The sequence below is a fragment of the Colletotrichum aenigma genome (assembly GCF_013390185.1).
Source record: "Colletotrichum aenigma strain Cg56 chromosome Unknown KSG_Cg56_contig01, whole genome shotgun sequence".
In the NCBI taxonomy this organism is placed as follows: Eukaryota; Fungi; Ascomycota; class Sordariomycetes; order Glomerellales; family Glomerellaceae; genus Colletotrichum; species Colletotrichum aenigma.
In genome coordinates, this window is record NW_023500907.1 from 5,222,841 (window position 1) to 5,246,732 (window position 23,892).

The 23,892-nt window shown below is 58.0% G+C and overlaps 6 protein-coding genes across 6 annotated transcripts; 2 read left to right on the plus strand and 4 right to left on the minus strand.

Annotated features, from left to right (window-relative positions):
* Positions 1-1,908: 1,908 nt before the first annotated feature.
* Positions 1,909-4,680, minus strand: hsp98 (Heat shock protein hsp98; the record flags this gene model as incomplete). The annotated part of the gene is made up of 1 exon (XM_037316635.1): positions 1,909-4,680. The coding sequence occupies one exon, from the start codon at positions 4,678-4,680 to the stop codon at positions 1,909-1,911; it is 2,772 nt and encodes a 923-aa protein (XP_037185660.1).
* Positions 4,681-5,410: 730 nt separating this feature from the next.
* On the plus strand, positions 5,411-6,577 carry CGCA056_v001376 (Uncharacterized protein; the record flags this gene model as incomplete). Its single annotated transcript, XM_037316636.1, has 2 exons — positions 5,411-5,617; positions 5,777-6,577. 2 exons carry the CDS (start codon positions 5,411-5,413, stop codon positions 6,575-6,577), a joined length of 1,008 nt encoding a protein of 335 aa, XP_037185657.1.
* A 356-nt stretch (positions 6,578-6,933) lies between these two features.
* CGCA056_v001377 (uncharacterized protein) lies at positions 6,934-8,819 on the minus strand (the record flags this gene model as incomplete). The annotated part of the gene is made up of 4 exons (XM_037316637.1): positions 6,934-7,068; positions 7,241-7,774; positions 8,294-8,476; positions 8,748-8,819. The coding sequence occupies 4 exons, from the start codon at positions 8,817-8,819 to the stop codon at positions 6,934-6,936; spliced, it is 924 nt and encodes a 307-aa protein (XP_037185658.1).
* Positions 8,820-11,830: 3,011 nt separating this feature from the next.
* Positions 11,831-13,038, minus strand: pheA-1 (Bifunctional chorismate mutase/prephenate dehydratase; the record flags this gene model as incomplete). Its single annotated transcript, XM_037316638.1, has 3 exons — positions 11,831-12,720; positions 12,802-12,862; positions 12,937-13,038. 3 exons carry the CDS (start codon positions 13,036-13,038, stop codon positions 11,831-11,833), a joined length of 1,053 nt encoding a protein of 350 aa, XP_037185665.1.
* An 853-nt stretch (positions 13,039-13,891) lies between these two features.
* Positions 13,892-14,676, minus strand: CGCA056_v001379 (uncharacterized protein; the record flags this gene model as incomplete). The annotated part of the gene is made up of 2 exons (XM_037316639.1): positions 13,892-14,539; positions 14,623-14,676. 2 exons carry the CDS (start codon positions 14,674-14,676, stop codon positions 13,892-13,894), a joined length of 702 nt encoding a protein of 233 aa, XP_037185666.1.
* Positions 14,677-19,692: 5,016 nt separating this feature from the next.
* byr2 (Protein kinase byr2) lies at positions 19,693-22,461 on the plus strand (the record flags this gene model as incomplete). Its single annotated transcript, XM_037316640.1, has 1 exon — positions 19,693-22,461. The coding sequence occupies one exon, from the start codon at positions 19,693-19,695 to the stop codon at positions 22,459-22,461; it is 2,769 nt and encodes a 922-aa protein (XP_037184944.1).
* Between the last annotated feature and the right edge of the window lie 1,431 nt (positions 22,462-23,892).

Below are 23,892 nucleotides of genomic sequence, written 5' to 3' on the forward strand. Positions count from 1 at the left end.
ATCACCGCCCGCGGCATGATCGGTCCGCCGACACCCACCACGATCTTTGCCCGCACCACCACCGAGGCGGCCCTTTTTCTTCCCATCTCCACGATGGGATCAACGGCCGCTCTCAGCGTACCCTGGCCCGGAGCGCAACATGTGGAAAAGCTGCGGTCGCTTCGGCGCTTGACTGGACAATTTATCGCCTCATGCATCCTGGGCAATGGGGGCCGCCGCCACAGTCCACTCCTGGCTCGAAGTCCCTTCATTCGCCCGACGCCCCGGTTCGCTGGGTGAGGCTCAGGGAGAAGGTCACAACGGGCAAACCTCCCCGTCGTGGGTTACCCTTCCCCGACCAGGGCGATCACCGGGGCCGCAGTGGTAAAAATAGCACCGCAGCCTTTTGCCGGTCTCTCCCGCCATCCCACGGCCAGGTTTGCAGATCTCACGAATACGCAAAGTTGGCAACGAGGTCGTAAACGATGGCCAATCCGTGGTACCGCAGCTGCATGGCGTTCGACGGGCAGAATGCTACCCAATCCCGGCGATGAATTCAGAAAAGAAGAAGAAAACAGCAACCAAACAAACGGTGGCTCTTCTCCTGCAACTTGCTGATCAGCAGGACAACAATAGCCCGTGGGTAGGTCGTAGTTGAAACGTCAGGTTCGTTCAAACCCCCCTCCCCCAGGCGATATCTTGACAACCCGAAGACGTGGATCGATCCCGAAAAACTGGCGAGCCCAGGCTTTGTGAAACAGCCACAGATGCTGCGAATAGCCCTCTGCAGCTGTTTGGTGACCAACCACGGGCTTCGAAGATGATGCCGCACCCGTCGAGGCTCATGACGGCGTCACATCTGTCTGTAAATAGGCGCGGGGAAGTGTGCCATTCGAGCAATCCTCCCCAGCCGTAATCGTCCCAAATGCCTTCTCTCTCTTGCAGTGTCTCTCTCTTTCTGTGCCTGTGCCCTCATACTATGGTACTATTGTTTTTTCCGAGGTTGCATGGTCTCGCCAATTAACATCAGACCATTCCAGACGGGCCGCGCGACTGTGCCATCGAGGAGGCTCCGGTCCAGGTTGACGTCATTCTTGGAATTGGCCCTTCGCTGCAGGTCCCGGGCCCCCGCAACAGAACTGAACAGAAGCTGTCTACTATTTCTTCTCGACACATGTAAAAGTCCAGTTCATGGAAGATAGCGGGCCGATTCGGTCGCGACGGAATGCCGTGGAAACTACGGAGTTGGGGATGGTCAGTGGGATGGTGCTCTGGCCTGTCTCATGCGTATTGGAATGTATTAGCTTGATTCCGAGTCTTAAGTCGATACCACGAGTCACCTACTGCGATCGTCTTGCTGCACGAAGCACCGGCCGAAGTGCTCTTACTCTATTTACCTACTGTGTACCCTTCTAAAGGGTGGGCTATGAAACTTCCTCAACAAGTCGACACCAAGAGCTCACATGGAGAAAGGTTCTGAGCTGTCTGTTGATAGACATGGCGATCCGCAGTAGGATCAAGCCCCCCTCCGACCTGTCGTGTCTTGTTGCCACAAAGTTGGGTCTCTATTGCGAATCTGCGTGTCCAGGTTCGCACAGAAACGTGAAAAATCACAATAACTTCGTTCTATGTGAATGCTATTTTCATCTTACTCAATCTTGGGCATGGCATTCATATCTCATAGTCATCACCAGCATTTGAGAGGCCATTGAACATTACATTTTCAACGTTTTTCATTGAACTTCTGAGTTCTGTGCCTATTTACTGTAATCCCTTTCATTCTCGAAAAGACTTTATCCCTTTTGATCCCAAAACGCCTCTGCTGTCTAGAGTAATGAAACATCTACATTATTCCTTTGCAATCATACTTCGTGAATCATCCCATACTGTCTTCTTCCTTCCTCAATTCTCGGTTCTGTTGTAATCCCTTTAGTCGTAAATGTCCTCGTCCATCGACTCGGCACCGAGCTCATCCACGGCGTCATCCTCGTCCATGTCCTCGTCGTCGGTGTTGAGCTCGCTGTCTTGGTGGTTGGGCAGGACGGTGATCTTGCCGTTGATGAGCTCCACGCGGGCGTTCTCTCCATCGCGGACGTTGCCGCGGAGGATGAGAATGGCCAGCTTGTTGAGCACCTCCTTCTCGATGAGGCGAGACAGAGGACGGGCACCGTAGGCGGGTGAGTAGCCTGCGTTGCCGAGGTAGTCCTTGGCCTCTTCTGAAACGTCAATGTAGACCTTGCGGCCGTTGTTCTCCAGCCGCTTCTGGATCTCCATGAGCCGGATGTCGACAATCTTGCGGATCTCACGGCGCGTGAGACGGTTGAAGATGACCGTGGAATTGATGCGGTTGAGGAACTCGGGGAGGAACCAAGAGCGAAGGGCATTCATGACGAGCTCACGCGTAGTGGCGTCGACCCTGCCGTCGCGGTTGGTGGACTTGGTGAGGTACTCAGCACCCAGGTTGGAGGTCATGACGACGATACAGTTCTTGGCGTCGACGACTCTGCCCTGGCCGTCGGTGATGCGGCCGTCGTCCATGAGCTGCAGAAGGACGGTGAGAACCTCCTTGGCGGCCTTCTCAACCTCGTCAAAGAGGAGGATGGAGAAGGGCTTGCGGCGGAGGGCCTCCGTGAGCTGGCCACCGGCGTCATGTCCCACGTATCCGGGGGGAGCACCAATCATTCTGCTGAGGGCGTGACGCTCCTGGTACTCGGACATGTCGAAGCGAATCATGGCCTTGGAGTCGTCGAAGAGGAACTCGGCAAGAGCCTTGGTCAAGAGAGTCTTACCGGTACCCGAAGGACCGCAGAACAGGAAGCTGGGTGGTTGGTTGGGGTTGCTGAGACCAGATCGCTGCAGGCGAATGGCGTTGGAGACGGCCTGGACTGCTTCCTTCTGTCCAACAACGATCTTGCCGAGCTGCTTCTCCATGTGGATAAGCTTCTCCTTCTCGGTCGTCTTAAGGCGGGTGACGGGAATGCCAGTCCAGCGGGACACGATGTCGTTGATGTGGTCGGCCGTAACAACGTCAGTGACCATGGCACCGTGGTCCTGGCCAGAGGCGTTGAGAGCGGCATCGGCGGCAGCCTTCTTGGCCTCAAGCTCCTTGATCACAGCGCGCTGCTCAGGGATGGCGCCGTACTGGAGGTCGGCGGCCTTGGCGTGGTCACCGTCGTTGATGGCCTGCTCAAGGCGCTTCTCGAGGTCGTCGAGCTTGAGCTTGGCCAAGTGAATCTCCTCACCTCTCTTAATCTCGGAGAGGTACTTCTGGCGCAGGGGCTCAAGCTCCTCCTCAACGTTCTTGGCATCCTTTCTCGCCTGGACCAGGCGGGTCTGGGATGCCTCGTCCTTCTCCTTCTCCAAGGCCGCAATCTCGATCATGATCTGGCGCAGCTTGCGCTCGAGAGAGTCGATGATTTCGGGCTGCGACTCTCTTGCGACGCGCACCGCGGCGGCGGCCTCATCGACCAGGTCGATGGCGGAGTCGGGAAGTCTGCGGGAGGTGAGGTAGCGGCCGGCAAGGTTGCAGGCGGCCACCAGAGCGTTGTCGAGAATGGTGACGCGGTGGTGTCTGTCGTATCTCTCCTTGAGACCACGGAGGATGGAAATGGTCTCACCGATGGTGGGCTCCTTCACCAGCACCTGCTGGAAACGTCGCTCGAAGGCGGCGTCCTTCTCGACGTACTTGCGGTACTCGGCGAGAGTGGTCGCACCGATGCAGTGCAATTGACCACGGGCAAGCATGGGCTTGAGCAGGTTGGCGGCGTCCATGCCGCCCTCGCCGGAGGAGCCAGCACCCATGAGAAGGTGGATCTCGTCGACGAAGAGGACAATCATCTCCTTGGAGTCCTCAATCTCCTTCAGGACACCCTTCATCCTCTCCTCAAACTCTCCGCGGTACTTGCTTCCGGCCACCAAGGCGCCGACGTCGAGCGACAGCAGCTTGCAGGCCTTCAGGTTGTCGGGTACATCGCGGTTGACGATTCGCTGGGCCAGGCCCTCGACGACCGTGGTCTTGCCCACACCGGGTTCACCGATGAGGACGGGGTTGTTCTTTGTGCGGCGCGAGAGGATGCGCACGACTCTGCGGATCTCCTCCTCTCGGCCGATGACAGGGTCGATCTTCTTGTCGCGGGCCATGGCCGTCATGTCGATTGTGAACTTGGCCAGGTTCTCGTGCTCCTCCTCGGTATCGGCGTTCTTGCTGTCCACCCGCTTCGTGCCCCGGATCTGCGTGACGGCATCGTGCACCAGCTTCGGCTTGGGGATGTTGGCCTCCTTCAGGCATGTCTGGATTGTGTGGTCCTCGGCGAGGGCCTGGATGAGGTGGTCGACGGCGATGAAGGAGTCCTTTTGCGTCTTTTGGAGCTCCTGCGCCTTCCTCAAGACGGCGTGGAAGGTGGGTGCGACGGAGACCTGGTCCGGGGGCGGGTCTTGGCTCGGCAGGCGGACGAGGGTCTTCTTGAGGGCTCTGTCAAAGAGTTGCGGGTCGCCGTGGGCGCGCTCGACGACTTGTCTGAACATCGAAGACGTCGGCGGCGGCGCGTTCTGTTGGTCCTTTGACTGGTCTGCGGGAGGGTCGAGCAGCGAGACTGCCAAGTGGACGGGGAGCAGCTGCGAGTGCGCGTACTGCTCTGCGAGGGCCATCGCGTCCTGGACGGCCTTCTCGCCTCTGTCGGTGAATTCCATTCGTGAATTCATGATGGCGGTTGTAGTTGTGTGTAACGACGGTGTTGTGTTGTTGCGTTGTAATTAAAGCGTAGGGTAGAAAGGTAGGTAGGTAGGTTTGTTGTGTCGTTGCGAAGCTCAGATTTTGAGGCTTCAAGTTGAAGAGTCTATCATCAACTGGGGTATCTTTTTTCGTTTTGTTGAATTAAGCTTGGTGAAGAGTGAGAATAATCGTCGAAAGTCGGTTCGAGTCTCTGAATTTATGCCCAAAGACTGAAGCTTCTCGAGGCTGTAAACTGGAAAGAGTGGGCCGTCGAATGGACTGATCGAGCATCGTCTGGTAAGGCCGGGAGTTGTAGGGCAGCGACCAGAACCTGGTGGAAGTCCCGCGACGTCACTAGAATCAGTGCGCCACCAAGCCCAAATCGCGGGGTCGCATTGGGCGCGGGCCCGCTGGGGCCCACTCCGGATCTAATCGTCCTATCGATTGAGTGGTTATCTTATCTCTTATCGATAGGACAGTCCCCGCCGGGATCATGTGACCTTGGCAGGCAAGCCACAGATAGTACGTGTAGCGTGCGACAGCCACCAGCCACATCAGCCACAGCGGTCGCGCGACCCGATTGCAGAGCTTGGGGAAATTTTGCAAGGTCGAGCTACGTCGAAGTTCTGGGGCCGACGACGACGACGACGAACGACGGCGACGACGATCCACGACAAGCCCACCGCCGGTGCCCCGAAAGCGACGGCGCACGACGCAACAATGTTACCGGCCACGCTTTCCAACAGATTCTCACAGCTGTCCATCGGCGTTTCGAGGACAAGCGTTCGACATGGCCACTTCATGCCGAAGCGGCAGAGGCCACAATACAAGTTGGCCAAATTCCCAGAGGGCCACGGCGAGCAGATTTGGGTCTGGAGCCACCAGCTCACGAGACAGGTCGTCTACTCGCACTCGAAGACCATGGAGGTACGCTTTTCACTAGCTTGACAGAGGGGTTGTCAAGCAATGGCGGAGCAATGAGCGACTCGTTCGCAGAAGTGCTGCTGCTGCTGCTGCTGCGCCTCATTCCCAAATATCACGGCCAGCTCAAAATCCCACAATATGCTAATTCACGCCGTCTGCCAGTCCCACCGAGTGCTCCGCCAGCTCCCGTTCAACGGCAAGAAACTCCGACCTGCGGCGCTCCGCAAAGACTACTGGAAGCCCATGGCCATGATCCAGCTGCCCAAGGGCGCGGGCGCCGCGGGCCAGTCCGTCTTCCAGAAGCTGCGCGAGTTCCGCAAGATGCACGAGCTGTGCTGGGACGAGAGCCTCCGCTTCGATGTAGTAAAAACCGAAGCGCTCTCCTCCCCTGAAAAGGGCCCCCGCCCGGTCAAGGAGCGGCGCAGGGTCCTCAACAAATTCGAGCGCGGCCAGAGGCTCAACGACCAGTACGCCAACAGCATCGCCGACATGGCGGCCGTCCTCGCCGGCAAGGGCCGCGGCAACCGCCTGTTCGTGCGAAGAGGCGACAGGGTCAAAGGTAGATTGCAGGGCCGCAAATGGCTCGACTACCGCATGAAACTCGCAAATCAGCTCGAGGCGCTCAAGGAGCTCAACAGGGAGCAGAAACTCCTGCCGGTGACGGTGTCCTGGGCCGTCGACGCCGACCGCAACTACGCGAGCTCTTGGTCGGAGAACGTCAAGCACAAGCTCTTCGACGACGCCGTGCGCTTGCTTGAGGTGTATAAGCGGAAGGTCCCCAAGGCCAGCAAGAAGCCTAACGACAAGGAGCCTAAGGACAAGAAGCCCGACGACAAGAAGCCCACCGGCAAGGACAACATCAAGTATGTTTATCAGGAGGTGAAGGACGACATTCCCGCGGAGTTCAGCAAGAAGGGCAAGGCGAAGGCGGTTGGTGAGGACAGGACGATCCGGGATGAGTAGAAGAAGAACGAGACGGCCGAATCGAAGCCGTGAGGATGCGAATGGATAGACGTGTTAAAATCACGGATGAGTTTTCAAAAAAAAAACCCTGTACATTGAAGTAAAAGGACGTCCATGTTGTTTTTTTACTAGTTGCCATCCGCAGCCCGTTAGAGTGGCTAAGACGGCTCTCCATGTAGACTATTGTACCAATACGTATGGTTGCATGACCTATGATAAACCGAAACCCCTTGAGCGTATAAAACGCGTTTCCCTTTCAGAACCCATAGACCCCAGAAACCAAACAGTTCGTGATAATGCTCTTTGTCATCAACGTCGTTATAATGATTCACACACACACACACAAGCACACACAATTAGACCCGGATAGCAAACTTCTTGAGATACTCGTAATCCTTGACGTTGGCGTCGACGCACTCGCGGATCTCCTTGAGACCCTTGTCGCCGAACTTCTGCTTCCACTCGGCTTCTTCGGATTCACGGGTGATGACCTTTTTCTCGCGGGGAATTAGCATGCTGCGAAGTATACACAGACCGCCGTCCAGCGTGCCCCGGGCGGGCAAACCACAACGGCAGGGGATTTTCCATCCTTCCACGTCCAAGGGGATTTTCCTCCGGGGCAGGGGCTGAGAGAGCAACTGCGAGGGGGACACGGTGACTTACATGCGCCTTGTTGCGCGGCCTCAGCGAGGTGCTGCCGAGGGCGTCTTCGTGGAAACCGGTCCACTTGGCGAACTTCTCCTGGGCGATCTTGGTGTCCTCCTCGCCCCAGTTGAGCATGTTGTCAGTAAAGTCGAGGCCGACGTGCTGGCAGTAAGCACGGATGATGGCCTCGGGGTCGTCGAGCAGGTCGTCGGCGTCGACGACGAGCAGGCTGCTCTCGTCGACGATGCGCTCCTTGACGAGGAAGTCCAAGAGGGTGCGCAGCTCCGCGTAGCCGGCCTCGCTGGGCATGAAGTTGTAGAAGCCGGTCATCTTGTCCAGGGGCGGGACGGTGCAGCGGTAGTACGAGGGGATGGAGCGGCGCGGGTGCCGAATGAGGAACGTCCACTGGAACTTGCGGAGCGTCTCAATCGGCAGCACCGTCGGGTTGCCGGCCTCGGGGGCGTTACCGGCCGAGGGCACAATGGCGGCCTTTCCTCCGTTGGGAGGAATCAGGTACTGCGCCATATCCTTGACGAAGATGCGCTTGCCGCCCTGTCTTTAAGTCAGCGATATTGGTCTCAACCATCGATGGCATGCATTATTGCGGCAGCATCTGGTTGGTCGGCGGCGGTTCTGCCGGGAGGCCACTGGAAGCTCCCCGGGGGCCGTCAGGTCGTCCAGTGTGGGGGGGGGGGGGGGGGGACACCTTCAGCCCAGTGGATGAGGTACCCCCGGTACAGTTGGTGGCTGCACCGCAAAGCTTCCCTGGGCGGTCGGCAGACCCGCCCCAGCCGACCGAGCTTCAGCTTAAATCAATTGGGAATTTCGAGAAGCTCTGTTGCGAGGTGCAAAGAGCCTCTGCGACCGAAAATTGGATCGATTTCCGATGGGGGATGACAAGTAACGAATTGATGGGGTGAACTGCGGGTTTGCGGGTTGCAGAAGCTCTGCAACCCCCAAGGAAACAGAGTGCAGGGGTGGAGGGATACTAGGGATTGCTGACGCCCCGCGAGCGATCGATCGAGCAGAAGGAATGAAACGATGGGAGAGAAGGAAAAAAAGGGCACAAACCTCTTTGCCGGCCTCCTCAATCTGGCTCAGCACGTCGGCATACGTCGTCTCGGCGAAGCCAGACTTTTCCCTGCCGTCGGCGTCGTTCTCAAAACGCTCACCGATGCGCTCGGGACCGTAGTAGAACGCATCGCCAAAAGGCTCATGGACACACGCCAGCTTGTCCCGGCGGGCCATGAACACCTGTGATGTCAAAAAGCCATGGTCAGCCAAGTTTGGAAGATGAGGGGATGGGGGGGGAGCGGGAGATCGAGATTTTGGGACGAGAGACGACTGATTGTCAACACCATTCGCCCGGCTGCTCCCACGATCCAGGACCCTGAACCTTGTTTCTGTTTTTGCTGGGCCGCCGCCGGACGATTGCGTGCTCGCCATCCTGTCTCGGAATGCAGAATCCGGGCAGCGTAAGCAGCACCGGTCCCTCGTTCAGTGGTTTCTTGGGGGGATGATTTACCCTCTCAAAGGCGGTAGAGCAGGCCCGGGGGTGGGTCGCACAGAAGATTGGCTTCGAAGGCGTGATGGCCATGATGAAGCACCTCACCGCGAAGATGGGGAATTTGGTATGGGAAAGATCAAATTGCCGCACAGAGCTGGGCTGGCGCGGGCGGGCGGAACAGGGGATCCGCGAGTTTGTTGCAGAGGCTGAATTGGAACTTGCAGGCAGGGCAGCAATCAATCAATTACGCAGACAGCTGTCAGCCGTTGTGAGAAGCTCTTGTTGCTGGGGCTAAGCAACAAATGGAGATGATGGGAGAGATCGTGATATGTCGACAGAACAGGTATCGATGGCGAAATCGAGAGAGACAGGAAGGTCAAGGGAGGGAAGAGAGTGCGGGCTTGGGCTATAAATTGTCCAAGAGCTCCTCCACGGTCCAGTCCAGCTCGCCTCTCACATTGCCTTCTGGGTTGCCCGAAGCTCTGCAACTCCCACTCCCACTGCCGCCGACGGGCAGTCACTTGTCGCCTTTCACGCACACGTCGCCCACGCTTTCCCATGGAACGACCGCCCAGTGTCAGTAACTTCTTCCCTGGGTTCCTGCCTTTGCCGACTGCCTTGGCCGACAGCCGTCCGTCGCGCCAAATGTAGCTACGTATCCTCGTAGTCTGGGCTCGCTACTGCTGGTACTGGCGTCGTTGTTGCGTCTGGCCACGGATCATGGAACGCGCCCGCCCCTCTTTCAGACCGAAGATTCCCACTCAACCCACCCGGCTGCAAGTCACTCGAGAGGCAGCTCAGAGGTAGAGGCAGAGGTAGAGTCGAGGTGAGATGAAAGTACCGCGTCCAGCGCGGGCAGCAGCTCGACGCGGGCAAAAGCACGGGCTGAGGCGGCGAAAACGCCGTCGACAGTGGCCGGCGAGGTACCTGATCCGGAGACCAGACGATTCTCGTTCGGTACGGACCAGTACTCCTGCTCTGTACCTGGGAGGCGTCTCGTTGCAAAACCTTGTGCTATGACGTGTAGTGCGTGTAGTAAGACAAGGACCCGAAGCCGGCTCTCCAATTGCAGCTCTCCGAATCCACGCCCAGCAGCACACTAGGGTCGGAGCCCGCTTTTGTCGGCTGGGAAAAACACTGAACGAGCAGGTACCTCTCGAGAGTTGTATGGAAAACTCTGTAACTCGAAGCACTCCTCATTCTCCATTTACCCAGTAAGGCCAAGTGCCTGGTCCTTCCTGCCTGGCCTGTACTACTGTATGGCTACATACGTGTAGTACGCAGTGCAGTAGGGTAAATGCGGGAAATGCGTGGGTACGCCCGCTGGGGATTGACCGGGAATCTGATGAAATCTCATGGTTTTCTGGCTGGGCAATCAAGCAATGGAGAGGTTCCGCGGCGGAACGTGTGTCGGCCGGTGGAGACCGGCTCCAGCTTGCTCCAGCTTATTACTTCAGAGCACTCCAACAAACTCCATCAAGCAGCATTCTTCCCGGCTTGCACCGCGCCGCGTTCCCTGCATCCTTCGACCCTTTTGACGAGCAACGGCACATACTCGGCATCTGCGCCCTCAGAAGCCAGAACTCTGGTCTGCCTGCCAGTCTGGTCTGTCTTTTGTTTTTCTGGGGCCAACTCGGCCATGTTGACGCGGGATGCAGCTCGCAGGATGCGCGGGCTCCGCAAGGGTCTTTTTCCTGCCCTTCTCGTCCGTGTAATATGGACGTAATGGGCGTGGAGTTGTCGATCCACCATGAAGAGATGGCGCCCCCAATTTCCAACGGAGCAACCCATCCATTTTGAACGAGGATGAGGCCGACAACACTAGTTGAGAGAAAGAGGGGGTGGCCGACCGGGGGAAAAAAAAGACACACACAAAAAAAAGGATGGGAGGGGTTGGGGGTGGGTGATGGATGGTTGAGAATGATGATTACGGTAGGCGCCAGACAACACTTGCAGAGCTTCTGCAGAGCTTCCAGCAACCCCCTCAACCCGCCACGCTAATGGTTGCAGAGCTTCTGCAGAGGTTGCAGAGCTTCATCGCCCGCCCTTCTCACTTCCCTGCTCACTCACACTTACCGTACAAAGCTTTGAAAGGAAACTTTAGCTCTGCTTACTCGGGGGGCGTGCTACTGAGCCGAGGCCCTCACACCGTTCACAGAGTAGTACCTTAGTCCCTGTAGGCATAACAGTTGCATACAGGTTTTTGAGCGTTGTTGGGACGGCCCTTATTCGTCCAGCTCGCGTGGGATTGGGCGTTGTGAGACACATAGGCACGCGACCGGCGTTCGTTCATCTCGCGATACCATCACATGTGGCCGTAGCCGTAGCTCCCTGATCCGTCGCTTCCTCCTCCTTGTTTCCATCGCATCTTCCCTTCGCTGTGTCCGTAAATCTCTGCCCAGTGTGTATGCGTGCTGCTGCAGATGACAGCCCTCAATCGGCCGTCGCTCTCCAAACCACCCCGAGTCAAAAGGGCCAGCCCCCTTTTCTGCCAATGCCCATGCCCGCAGTACCGTGGCCATGCTTCACGACGCCACCACTCGGCGCAGACGAAGGAGAAAACTCTTCAAAGGGCATCCATCACGAACCAGGGGGGCAGCGGAGGCAACAAGAAAAAAGACCTGCGGAACAAGAGTCCAGAGTCCAGAACCACGAGAGAGAAACTTCCACGGCGGGCACTCGCTGTTTCCATTACACAATGGCTAAGGGGGGGAATCCCACGCTCCTGAGTCTCTGCCCAGCCCACGACGCACCTCTTATCTCGAATCGACATAGCTGCGATGTCGTCAGCCAGTCCAGGCCTGTTCCGTCCAATCGATCCCCTTGTGTGCCACCGACAGCGGCGCCCACCACCCCCTTCGTGGCCGCATATTCACACAAGTAGCCCCGAAGCATGTTCCTTCAGGGGGTGCGGCATCACCAGACGGCAACGACGGTCTGGCCGCCAGCATCCCGACATCCGTCAAAGTCCCGGTGCTGCTGGGTCTTGCCGTGGGGGTGCTGTCGCGTGAGAGAGAGAGAGGAAAAAGAGACGCCAGGGAGGCAACAGCGCGAGACATCGCGAACGGGGTTCGCCGAAGGCTGCCCTGCTCTGCCCTGCCTCATGACCGCTGGTCCTCCCAGCTCCCTAGCCACCTCAGCTTCTCCGCCACCTGGGCGACCCCCTCGAGCGCCCCCTTGACCCTGCCGTCAGGGTCCTGGAACCTGTGGCCCTCAAACTCGACGAAGAAGACATACTCAAAGGGCCCCGTGAGGCTCGGCCTGCTGTTGATGCTCGTGAGGTTGAGCCTGAACTTGCGGAAGCACTCGAGCACGTCAGCCAGCGCGCCGGGGGCCTCGTGCGGGACCGTGAATGACACCATCGACTTGGTCCTGCCCCTCTTGCGCTCGCAGTGGCCCGGCATCTTGCCGTCCAGGCCCTTGCGGATGATGAAGAAGCGCGTCGTGTTGTCCTCGCGGTCCTCGATGGTGCGCGCCAGCACGTCGATGCCGTGCATGCGGGCGGCGATCTCACTCGAGATGGCGGCGCTGGTGCCCGTCTCGTCCATGGAGACGAGCTCGGCGGCGCGGCTGGTCGAGCTCACGTCGATGGCCTCGATGCCCTTGAGATACGTCTGCAGAAAGGCGACGCACTGGCCCCAGGCCTGCGGGTGCGAGTACAGCCGCTGGATGTGCTTGAGGCTGCACAGCGGCTTGGTCCGCGGCTTCAGGGGGTTGGGGTCCGAGGCCGTCGGGGTGCAGGCGCCGGAGCCGTCGCCACCGGAGCCGCTGCCGGCGCCGGCGGCGTCGTCGTTGAGGACGCGGGGCGGCCGGCGGCCGACGAGGAAGTGGTGCACGTCCAGATAGATCTCGCCGCACACAGAGATGTCCGGGAACAAGGCGTTGCGGTCGGCGAAGTTGTCGAGCGTGAACAGCACGGACCCGTTGGTTGAGTTCTCGACTGGGACGACGCCGAAGGCGACCTCCCCGGCTTGCACGACCTCGAAAATGTCTACGGCCCGGTCAGGAAACCCGGAACAGGAGAGCCAAGACAGAACGCGGGGCAGGAATCAAGACATGGAGAGACACTGACCCGTGATGGTGACAACCGGCCGCAGATCCCACTCGTCGTCCGGGAAAGCTTGCACTGAAGCCTGCACGAATGAAGATGTTAGATATGACAACTGCTCGGCATGCCGTGCGATGTGTGATTTCAGGTTCGTAATACCTGGTTGGTGTACGAGGCCTGGGGACCCAGGAAGGCCACCAGCGGCTTGACGCCGCCGCCAGCTGCTGCAGCCTCTGCCGGAACCTGAGACTTGTCACTCATGGCTCGTTGATGATCCTCTTCAAAGAGAGGAGGAGCTGTAGCTTGGGTTTTTCTGTTGTTGCTGCTCCAAGGCGAGTGTGAGAGGGGGCGGTGAGTTGCGGATGAGATCAGTTGCTCGAGGGCTCTCTCATCACACGCAAAGTCGTGGAACTCGATTGCCTTTATTCCCGTTCCGGGTGGCCGCGTCGGGGTAGCACCACCTGCGGGCGATCGACTGTACACACGTTCCTCGTGATATCGTGAATACGAAGCAGCTTCATTTAATGAGCCGTACTGTCCCACTGGCGAGCATTGGCGGCCGGAGCGGTGTTGCGGGTGCGGGTTTGATGGGAAAAGACGTTGGAGGAGGTTCCCCTACATCGGAGAGGGTCAAGCGATTGACTGACTGGGCGCGCCTTTTTGGAGGGGTTTTGTGTTTTTTTTCGCGGGGCACGGGGGAAAAAGAGCTCCACTTCTCGGTACTGCACCCGCACCCGCAGTGACCCAGACCGTTGGGCATGGCATGGCGCACCCAAGAGCCCGCACCACCACGCAGAACACCTTCAGTCATAGTTGACCTGCGCGAGTAAGACGGTGACAGTTCCCCAGTGCTTCACAATGAGTCGTGTCCTCCGTGAACACGGTGAAGCTCAATTGTTTGAATGCGGTTGTGCAAGGCACAGCGCGAGGGGATGCCGTACAACAGCTGTCGACGACAACACCCCGCGGAACGATTGACAAGCTTTAGTCTGAGACATTCCAACGCTGTACACACATGGGACTCTAAGGAGAACAACGACAGCAATGACGCTACGCTAAAAGACGTCTCTTTCGTATTCCACGGCATCACACAGACAACAGCGACACGCAGACGTCAGCGGGTTCGGTCCATCGCCTGTTGCACCTGGCCCGCGGCCCCCTCCAGCCAGCTGTCCCAGCAGAGCGCAAGGAGCACGCTGTGCCGCCAGATGTCATCCGGATCGCTCCCTGGCGGCAGCGGTTCGCCGTTGCCAATCTTGCCCTGGAGACGGCCCTTCGGAATGAGTCTATGCCACCGCCTGACCCCCTCTTCCCGGAAGCCCATCCGCTGCGCCAGGCGCACCGAGCCGCTGTTGCCGGGATGGGCGTGGGCCTGCCAGACGACCTTCCGGATGCCGAACCCCCCGTCCTCGGGGCTCTTGAAGGCCTCGTGGAGCATCAGCCCGACGGCGTTGGTCGTCACATGCGTCCGTTGGTACGCTGGAAATATGACAATGTAGCCAATTTCTGTGCACAAGTGAGCCGTCGACGTGTTGGCGAAGGAGATCCGGCCAGCCATCTCCCCCTCCTCGTCCTCGTCCGAGGGCGGCCGCGTCTTGTCGATGATGGCGTATGTCATCATGCCCGGGTCGACACGGGATTCACCTTCCACGAAGCTGGACACAAAGTCGTCCACGTTCTTGTACGGGCCCGCTATGGTGTGAGCGTAGATCTCAGGGTGTCCGGATGTAGACTCAATGTACTTCGCCGCATGGCGGTCGGCCTGGGCGGGACGTGAGGGTTAGTGACCATCACCATCATCAGCTGGCAGCATGAAAGACTTGCCCGAAACGGCGTGAGTTTCACCCGCGAGTTGGCGAGCACTCGTACTGGGAAGCAAAAGTTGTGTGTGGTGTCCATGGCGGATTGCTCGGATCGATGCGTGACTGACAGACAAGCTGCGCGGACGGCATCCCGGGACTTTGGCTGAAAGTCCCTAGGCGCTGGGGATTCGAAACAGCGGCTGAGTCACATAAATCTCGGTGACTCATGGGTTCGCCGCGCCGTTATCGCGACGAGCGGACAGTAGGCCCCGTCCCCAGGCCGAGAGTGCGGCGGCCGACCCCCCTTCCGGGCTGACCGGACGGAAGCCGATAGCCGACCGTGCGGAGACCGGCGACCCGCCCGATGGCCCGAAAGCCTATCTAAGCGCCGCCGGACCCCGACAGGTTTGTACCGATGGCATGTGTCGGTGGCGGGACACCGGCCGGACTGGCTATCCCAGTTTTGGCTTTCGCGCACGCACCCCGGCGGGTGTTCGTCAGGTCCCGTCCTCCAATTTCTACACAGTTTTTCCCTGTGTTTTCAGTCACTGGTGAAAAGCATCGTGAAAAGCCCAGCATGCTAGCCAGACGAGGGAACTCTTGGCTGCTACTGTCGTACCCATCAACAAACCCCAGACGCAGGGGCAGGTAGACCAGGACGAGCCTTCATCGCCCGAAAAGAAACGCTCCAGGTTGCACAATGTCCCCGTCGTATTCGCAGTGCGTGAAGAAAAGATGCGCCGTAATTGAGGCAAGCCACGGCTCGCCTTCGCTCAAGCCTTCGCTTTCGGCATCTGACTTCTCCATTGCAAGCCTCTGGCGCTAAACGAAAAAGAAGGAGCCGCCGCGAGGACAAGGCGCATTGCGGCCCCCCTTCGCTCCTCGTCATGTTTCCATCTGTGAACCTCCTGTCCTCGTGGAAGTGTGCCCAGTCACACAGGCCCATCATCATTCGAGCAAACACTCGAGAGAAGCTCCCCCAGGGATTGCGTCGCGTCCGTGATGATGGGCGGCGAGCAGGGTGGTGAGGTGCCGGCGCGCCGGGAGAGGCTTTGCCCACAAGCCGATCTCCGTCGGTCTGCAGGGTTGGCTTTGAGACGACCTTTTTGGTGGTTGTTTGGCACTTGGATATGCAAGGAAGATCTTCTGAGGTTTCACGTTTCAGGCTGGCTGGCGCCCGCTCTGGCCAGGGCCACGTTGGCCTCCATTAGCTCACCAAACAGCCGGATTTGGTGCTGCCACTGCAGCTCTGGCTGGCAGGCTGGCAGAGGGCTCTTTTGTGATTTTTTCGGTGGTCAAAGACGGTCTAGTGTGAAACGTCAAAGGCGCAACCCCAGGACACGTCTTTGCGAACATCACCAGTCGAGGAAGGCCGTGATTATCAACAGAAGCGCCAAGCCCCACTCCAGCGTCGGCGGCTGGGTAACTAAGGTACGATGATAGCTTCACTGTGTGGTTCTCCGAGGTGGCGAGTCGACGGTGATCGGGCCATGGCTCATTTCCCTCGCATGACGGCGCATCTCCATCGTCGGTGCCGAGCAGGAGAGAGAGAGGAGAGATGGCGATATGCAGGGTCAGAAGATTGCCCTGCACGACGCCGCACGACTGCAGTACAGGGGCTGCAAATCTGCAAATTTTTGAAAATAGCATCGTCAAGTACCTAACCGAGTCATCAAACGCATAGTCATTTGCAATGCATGGCTCGCATGGTGCGGGGGAAACGGCAAGAATAACGAAAAACTCGTCATCACCAGTCTCCATACACGAGGTCGTCAGCCAGATGCCATTCTTCCCAAAAAGCCAATGTTCCACAGGTTACATGGCGGCTTGCACAAGAAAAAAGTCAATAGACAGCTCCAAACCAGGGCAGCTGATGATTGGCCACCGTCTTGTAAAGGTCTCTCGAGAGGCTCTGAGGGAGTCGCAAAGCTGGGATGATCCACGATGACACAACATCCAAAGTGACGGTGAGTGTTAATTCCCGCGGCGAAACAATTGACGGGCTCAGACCGGCGTCTTCGTGTTAATTAATCTGAGGACGCCAACGCCGAAAGGTTAGCGGAATGGTACAGCGGACGGCCCAGTCAGGCGAGCTAATAACGCGGCGACATCTGGAGACTCTGGTGCGAACTGCGAGCGAGGGGGCAAGGCCAAGCACCAGCGGGGGACAGGACGTTGGCGCCCAGAAGAAGGCCAGGGATGTTGGGCAGCGGAGTGGGTGTCGAGACGTGCGACGCGACTGGTTTCAAGACATCCAGCCCTGGAGTGACTGCATGGCACGGGAAGCCAATCAACAGCAGACGCGGCCCTATCGTGTCGGTCTTCGCAGGTATGGCTCATCCTCCGCCGCCGCTGTCTGCCTCTGCAGTCTCTGCGGCGGGAAAAAAAAAAAAAAAAAAAAAAAAGGTTGTGAGTTGTCCTTGGCGATTGTGGGTTGGTTGTGCATGGCACGTCCGTTGAGGGCTCACGATGGCCAGTCCAGTCTTGCTGCCAGTGGCGATGGTCCCCTGGTAAAAGCAAGATTGGTCGGTCTGATGTTGGATCACGGGGCTAAGGTGGTCCCATTTAACGCACTGCGTACGCTACCAGTCGGGCTTGTTGGTTGACGTTTGCTCGTCCTGTGCTATCAAGCACCCCTAGTCCCTCACCGCGTAGGCGTTTCGGGTTTTCGTCAATCGTCCACGGACGGTGGAACCAGCGGAGGTATCATTGCAGCGGGGTTTCTCTCATGATCCGGGCGAGACGGGCAAACATTGCGATTTCGGCTGTTAGCCTGTTACTGCGTACGAATAGTATGCATTGTTTGCGCTGACAGCTTCCGGCTGCGATGGAGACTTCCACGCAGCTGGGAGGTGGTTGTGGGGAGAAGCTGATGAAGCCCATGGCGGATGGCCCATGCCATGCCAACATTTGTGAGGATCGCCCGGGCTGTCGCGGCTGCTGGCAAGGAACAGAGTGTGAGTTGCCATGTGACGGATCGTGGTATGGTTGAGGTGGGCGGTTGGATGAGTTGAGGATAGGACGACAACTGGGTGACGATGGCTCACGATGGCGGCGCAATTACCCCGTGTTCTATGGGCTCCGCAGTATGGCCGGAGCCGTCGTCTGCGAACAAAGGTCGATGCTATCTTTGTCACGGTTCAATGGTGGCATAGCAGCGGCGCAGAATGGGGGCTGCCGCAAGGGCCTTCTGGTGCCTTTATGACAACAGCCTCCCGTAGGTAAGGGGCGTGGAAGCTGAGGCTGGCTTGCTGACGGGCCCAGAATAGAAGTGTGTTTTCTCACGAGAGGCGCATCTCGGGTTTTGTGGTGGTGGAAGCGTAACAGATAAGCGAGATGGATGTTGGCGCTGGACGGGACGCCATGGACACGGCATTGCTCGGAGCTAGCCATTAATACCTTCTTTAGGTCGTAGGTAGACAATGCGATATCCGCAGTCTTGAGATGCTGCGGCGGCGATGACAATAATTAGAGGGATATCCGGCGCGCATGGCGTTGTCCTGGGCTTTGTCGCAGCAGCGGACGCGAGATATCTGGACGGCAGCGATTGGCGGAAAGGGGACGCGATGCGGCGATGCATTGAGAAGGGCAAATTGCATGTTCGGGAATAGCTGAGTAATTCCTCAGGTACATTGTGCCGCTGAGGGAGCGCCCTGGGGATGCGTTTCTACTTGCTGAAGCTCAAGCAGGCAGTGAGCCGGCATGTGGACTGGAGGTTTCGTGCGGTGGACGAGCGAGGTGGGGACGTGCGGTCGTTACCCCTGGTTGAGCCAGTTTCATCAAGCCGCCGCCGTCGGTCTACCCTTGCAAACACCCCCTCCAGCACCTCACCTCACCTCACCTCAGTGCAGATTAGGTACCTACTGCCGCCAAGGACGGCGACAGGGGTCCTCCATCATCGTCACCTCTCCCCTCGGATGGCCTGTAATAGCTGTAAGCCGTCAGCAAGCAAATTGTTGGACCTGTGTCCGTCCAGGGCAGAGGAGAGGTTGCGGCACCAGAAATCCGAGCAAAAAACCTACCTGAATTGAGGTATCATTTGCTGTCATGTCACGGCCGCCGGCCCACCCCATATGTCAGGGAATGGCAGGTATCGCAACACAACACGCAAGTCCGCGAGGCCGAGAAAACCGGCCAAAGAGGCCGACCTGATACGGGAGGGGAACAATACTCTACTTACTGACCAGAGACTTTTCCGCCTGGGTGGTCTCGAGAGGGCGACGAACAGACGCTGCAGTGTGTGAGGTACGGCGTAAGTGTGGTAAGAAGGGGGCATGGAAGAAAGGTGAGGTGAGGTAAGGAACTGCTGGCTTGTTTCTGTGGCACGCTACCCTTTGCATTGGGCTGCTTTCCCTTCGCGGGATGCTGCGACAGCACACAAAGGAAGCATTGGAAGCTTGTTGCTCGCTTCTAGTCCCTCATTAAACCCAGGTACCGCACAGTCGCCCGTCAAAAGGCAGCGTCCTGAAGTACCTTCCTTGCCTCAAGTGCGGCACAGCTGTTGGGTGTGTGTGTGTGGCCGTCCCGCCCGCCCTGCACTCGCTGTGCTGTACCTGAGGCTGCTCTCCTGCTCTCCTCCGCTGGGTGACTGGCCTGCCCTGGGTCGCTCCCGTCCATCGTCCATCGTCCATACTTTCCCTCCGCAGACACGCCCCCCTCCCCTCCCTGAGCTGCTGCTCCGCTCCCCTGCTGCACCCCCAAAAATCAATCATTAACCCTTCTCTCCCTCCTCCTCTTCGCGCCCGGCCGGAGTACCCGTAATTCCACCCACGACTTTCGTTCAACCCAAATCTTTCCTCCCCTTCTGCTGTACGATACAGCAAATCCAGACCTTCGCGGTCCGGTAGTGAGAGAACGGCCAGCATTCCCTTTCGCCAGCAACCGACCATCCGTCTTCCACTGCAATCAACATTCCTCGAGAGAGAGAGCCGAACATCACCCCATCCCGGCCCGCCATCCCGTCTACTGTCTCGGCCACCCGCTCCAAGGAATCCTCTCTCGGCACGACGCGCTCTAGGAGAGAGGCAGCTGAGACAACCCCCGCGCGAAACCACCACGACAAGCCTTTTCGAACCCGGTCAATGATCACCAGCAACCTCGAAATATCCAAAAGATGGCAATGCTAGCCCCCAAGACCGCCGCCTTCCCGGCGCCCCTGAACACCAACAACCCCATGGTGTCCGGCGTCTCGACCGGTGGTATGCCGCCCTCGAGACGCGCACCCACGATCCCGAACCAGACAAACTCTTACGCCAGTCCCACAGAGTCCGAATTTTCAGAGAGCGACGGTCCCGACGCCGTCAAGAACTGGGATGAGGAGAAGGTATGCGATTACCTCCGCAGCGTCAAGTGTGGCGAGTACGAGAAGCTCTTCCGCAAGAACCACATCAACGGCGAGAACCTCCTCGAGCTTGACAAGGATGTCCTCAAGGAAATGGGTATTGAAAAAGTCGGCGACCGCGTTCGCCTTTTCCTTGGAATTAAGAAGTTGAGGACCAAGGCGTACGCAAACCAGAAGAAGCGGAATAGGGTAAGGCCACCACCAGTGTGCATCGTGACTTGTAGCGACCGTCTGACCGTTCTCAAGGATTCGTTTGGGGGCCTCGAGCAGTACACACCGTCCTCGGGCGGCTCTCCGCGGCCGTCCGCTTCCAGTGCCCGCACCTTGCCGACGCCTTCCATGAACAAGCGCTACTCGAGACAGTACGACTCTTTGCCCATCGGCGACACCTCGTCTTCCCGACCTACCTCGCCACTGCCCGGCTCCGACGCCATCCGCCCTCTGCGTCCACGGTATGGCCAAAGCCCCGGCTACGTGAGTACCGCCGGGGCGTCCGTCCCCTCAACCGGCCGATTGGTAACTTCCCATACGAGGAACAACTCCAGTATGGATGGTTCACTGATGGCTGGCTTACCGCAGAACCAGGACGTCATCCGCGTCATTTCAACAGGAGGCGTCACCAAGGTCGTCAAGATCGCCGATTGCAACACCTGCGAGGAGGTCATGCGAGTTACCCTGAGGAAGTTTGCTCTGAGAGAGGACCACGAAAGGAATTACTGTTTCTGGGTGCTGGCAGGCATCGAGCCCGACCCAAACCAGTGCAGACGGCTGGGCGACACAGAGCTGTGGCGCATCATCAAGGACCAAAAACGACCCGAGCGAAACCGTTTGATCCTACGCCGCGTGCCTGCTGGCGAGCCTGGGATGCCCGAGCTCGAGAGGGCGGCGGGCATTGCTATCGAGGAGGCCCAGCAGAACCACAGCCGCGCCCTGGAGACGGTCGATAAGAGAAGTCAGATGAAGGTGCAAAAGCTTCTTGGCGAGAGATGGAACGATGAACTACAAAGCCCTCTTTCGCCCGTGTCCTTCCGTGACCGGGAACGGAACGTGTACAACACCGCTAAGGAACTCGAGCGACCTGCATCCAACGACGGCCCCAGATCGGCGGGTCCGCGGAGGAACAAGGGTATTCTGCGGTCATTTGGCGGTCTGCGACCTCCAAGCGAGCTCATCGCTTCCGACCTCACATCCTACTTCCCTGACCACCCCAGGGAGGAGATTGACCGCACCGCTCGCTTGTCTATGAGAAGGTCAACACGTTTGAGCAAGGTCAACAGTCGACTCAGCGTGGCCAGCAACCTAAGCTTCGCGTCTAGCATCCAAGACGCCCCTCCAATTCCCACCATCGCCGACAGCTGGCTTAATGCATCGAACAACATGTCCAAGCCGCGGTCTGGTCTGCGCGTCACGCATGCCTTCCGCGACTCGGTTGCCTCTTCCATGCTCGACACCCTTCAGGAGGAGTCTCCTCCGGTGGAGCCAAACCGCAAGTCATACGTCTCCTTTGCCGACAGCTCCGACGGTGCCAGCGCTGCGGCTCTGAGCGTAACCGACCCCGAAGGCAACGTCACAAGGCGGAGCTATTTTGATGCCGATGGCTCGACCGGATCTGGGTCTCTCAAGGATCTCACACAAGCCCTCAACGAGGATGGGGAAGACGCAGACGAGGAGCTCGAGAGCTTCCTCGCGGGAGAATCCTGGTCCGACGACAAGTGGATGAAGGGAGCCATGATCGGCCAGGGTTCTTTCGGCTGCGTCTACCTCGCACTTCATGCCGTGACCGGTGAGCTGCTGGCTGTGAAGCAAGTCGAGGCCCCTGCCCCTGGTGCCAATAGCCAAAACGACGCACGCAAGAAGAGCATGATTGAGGCCCTTAAGCGGGAAATCAGTCTGCTCCGCGATCTGAGACACCCGAATATTGTTCAATACCTCGGATGCAGCTCGTCGTCGGAATACCTCAACATTTTCCTCGAGTACGTTCCCGGAGGTTCAGTCCAGACGATGCTCAACTCATACGGCGCCCTGCCCGAGCCTCTTGTCCGTAGCTTCGTCCGCCAGATCCTGACTGGACTGTCGTACCTTCACAACCGGGACATTATTCACAGAGACATCAAGGGTGCCAACATCCTTGTCGACAACAAGGGTACTATCAAGATCTCCGATTTCGGTATCTCCAAGAAGCTTGAGGCGTCCAACATCCTGAGCGGTGCCAACAACAACAAGCACCGCCCCTCGCTTCAAGGGTCTGTCTTCTGGATGGCGCCCGAGGTTGTGAAGCAGACATCCTACACCCGCAAGGCCGACATCTGGTCTCTCGGCTGCCTGGTCGTCGAGATGATGACAGGCACCCACCCTTACCCCGACTGCAGTCAGCTACAAGCCATCTTCAAGATTGGCGGTGGCAAGGCTGCACCCACGATCCCGGATCACGCGTCCGACGACGCCAAGACATTCCTTTCACAAACTTTCGAAATCGACCACAACCTGCGCCCGAGTGCGGACGAGCTCATGCTTAGCTCCTTCCTTACGCCCATCACATAAAACGTGGCCACGCAGACGATACCCCTTCGCTTCTTTGGACTGTGGTCTCGTGTCTCTCAAGACGCTTGACACAGGCCGTCTTGTACCTATTTCCTAACGATCTGAAAACCCACCCCGCCCGAGTCGGGGCATATATACCAGGATGAGCCAGTCAACTGTCTTTGTACGTGCGAGTGGCCGCTGGAAGGACCCGACGATAAAGCATGGACGTGGTTGGACCTTTTTTTCTCTTTTATATCACGCATGGGCTGGCGAAATGAGGGGCAAAGCTTTGGCATTTCAAGGGAAAACCCTCCAGGGCACGAAGTATAAGAGTGTATAATAATATCTCGACGACGAATGAACCAAGACAGAAGAGAGTAATGAACCTCAAATTAGCTATATCACACATCCACAACATGACTCTTGAGCGTCGTCTACTCGACCTGGCGATGCTACCTCGGCCAGGCCCGACGACAATGGAATGATCCGCCTATGATCAGATATGGTCAACGTCGCGACGCGAGGAGCTCGCGTTGAGCCCAGAGACTGTACAAAACCGGGACCCTCGTTACTAAGCATATCATCACGTATTTCCCCACAGAGCACGTTCCAGCTCATCTCCCAGGCCCGGTCAATATCGACACAGCTCGTTCAGCTTTTGGCAATAACAATATAGGATGTATAAGATCCTGGGCAGACATTTCAGCCTCTCTTCGCCCGCGATATGGTCCGTGGGGGCCTTTCAGTGACGCGTTCGTCATCTTCATCCTCATACCGAGGCACCGATGCTTAGCCCCCCCGGCCGCGAGCATTCTATCCAATTGTTTCAATGCCTCGCTTTTTTATCAAACGTTTGATAATCTTCCGCCTCGCCATTGGGCTTTCTCCGCTCATCTGGCGGCCTCGACCAACCGTAACCTAGGTCCGGGAGGCGCGGTGTTTTTGTGTGTGTCCCCTTTCTTAAAATACAGATCTGCGCTCGGCGAGTGGGGACTCAACACCCCCGACAACCTGCAGAGGCCTTTCTCCGTCTCGCCCTGCTGGCTGATTGCTAATGCTCGCATGCTGCTGCTGCTACTGTTGCTGCGCCGTACTGTTTCCGCCGGGAGCCCATTCACCGACGGGAATTACGGATAGACAGCTTCTCTTGGGTGAGAGAAAGGGACGGGACGGCAGTGGCGTTCCGGGCGTGTGTTGAAACTCACCGCTGCAGAGATTTGACAGCGGTGATCTTATCCGGCGTGGGCGTTTCGTCACGAGTTGCAGCGAGCGTAAGGAAGTTGTTGTGTTACACTCTACAGAAGCTGGCGACTGTTCTTTATCATCTTGATCAGTGAGGAACAACCATGGATCGATCTAGATGCATGTGACGGGGACCCGGGCACTGCGAGGACCTCGTGAAGGAAAACCGCTTCTAGAAGGATTGGAACCGCGGTTCGGCCACCACCA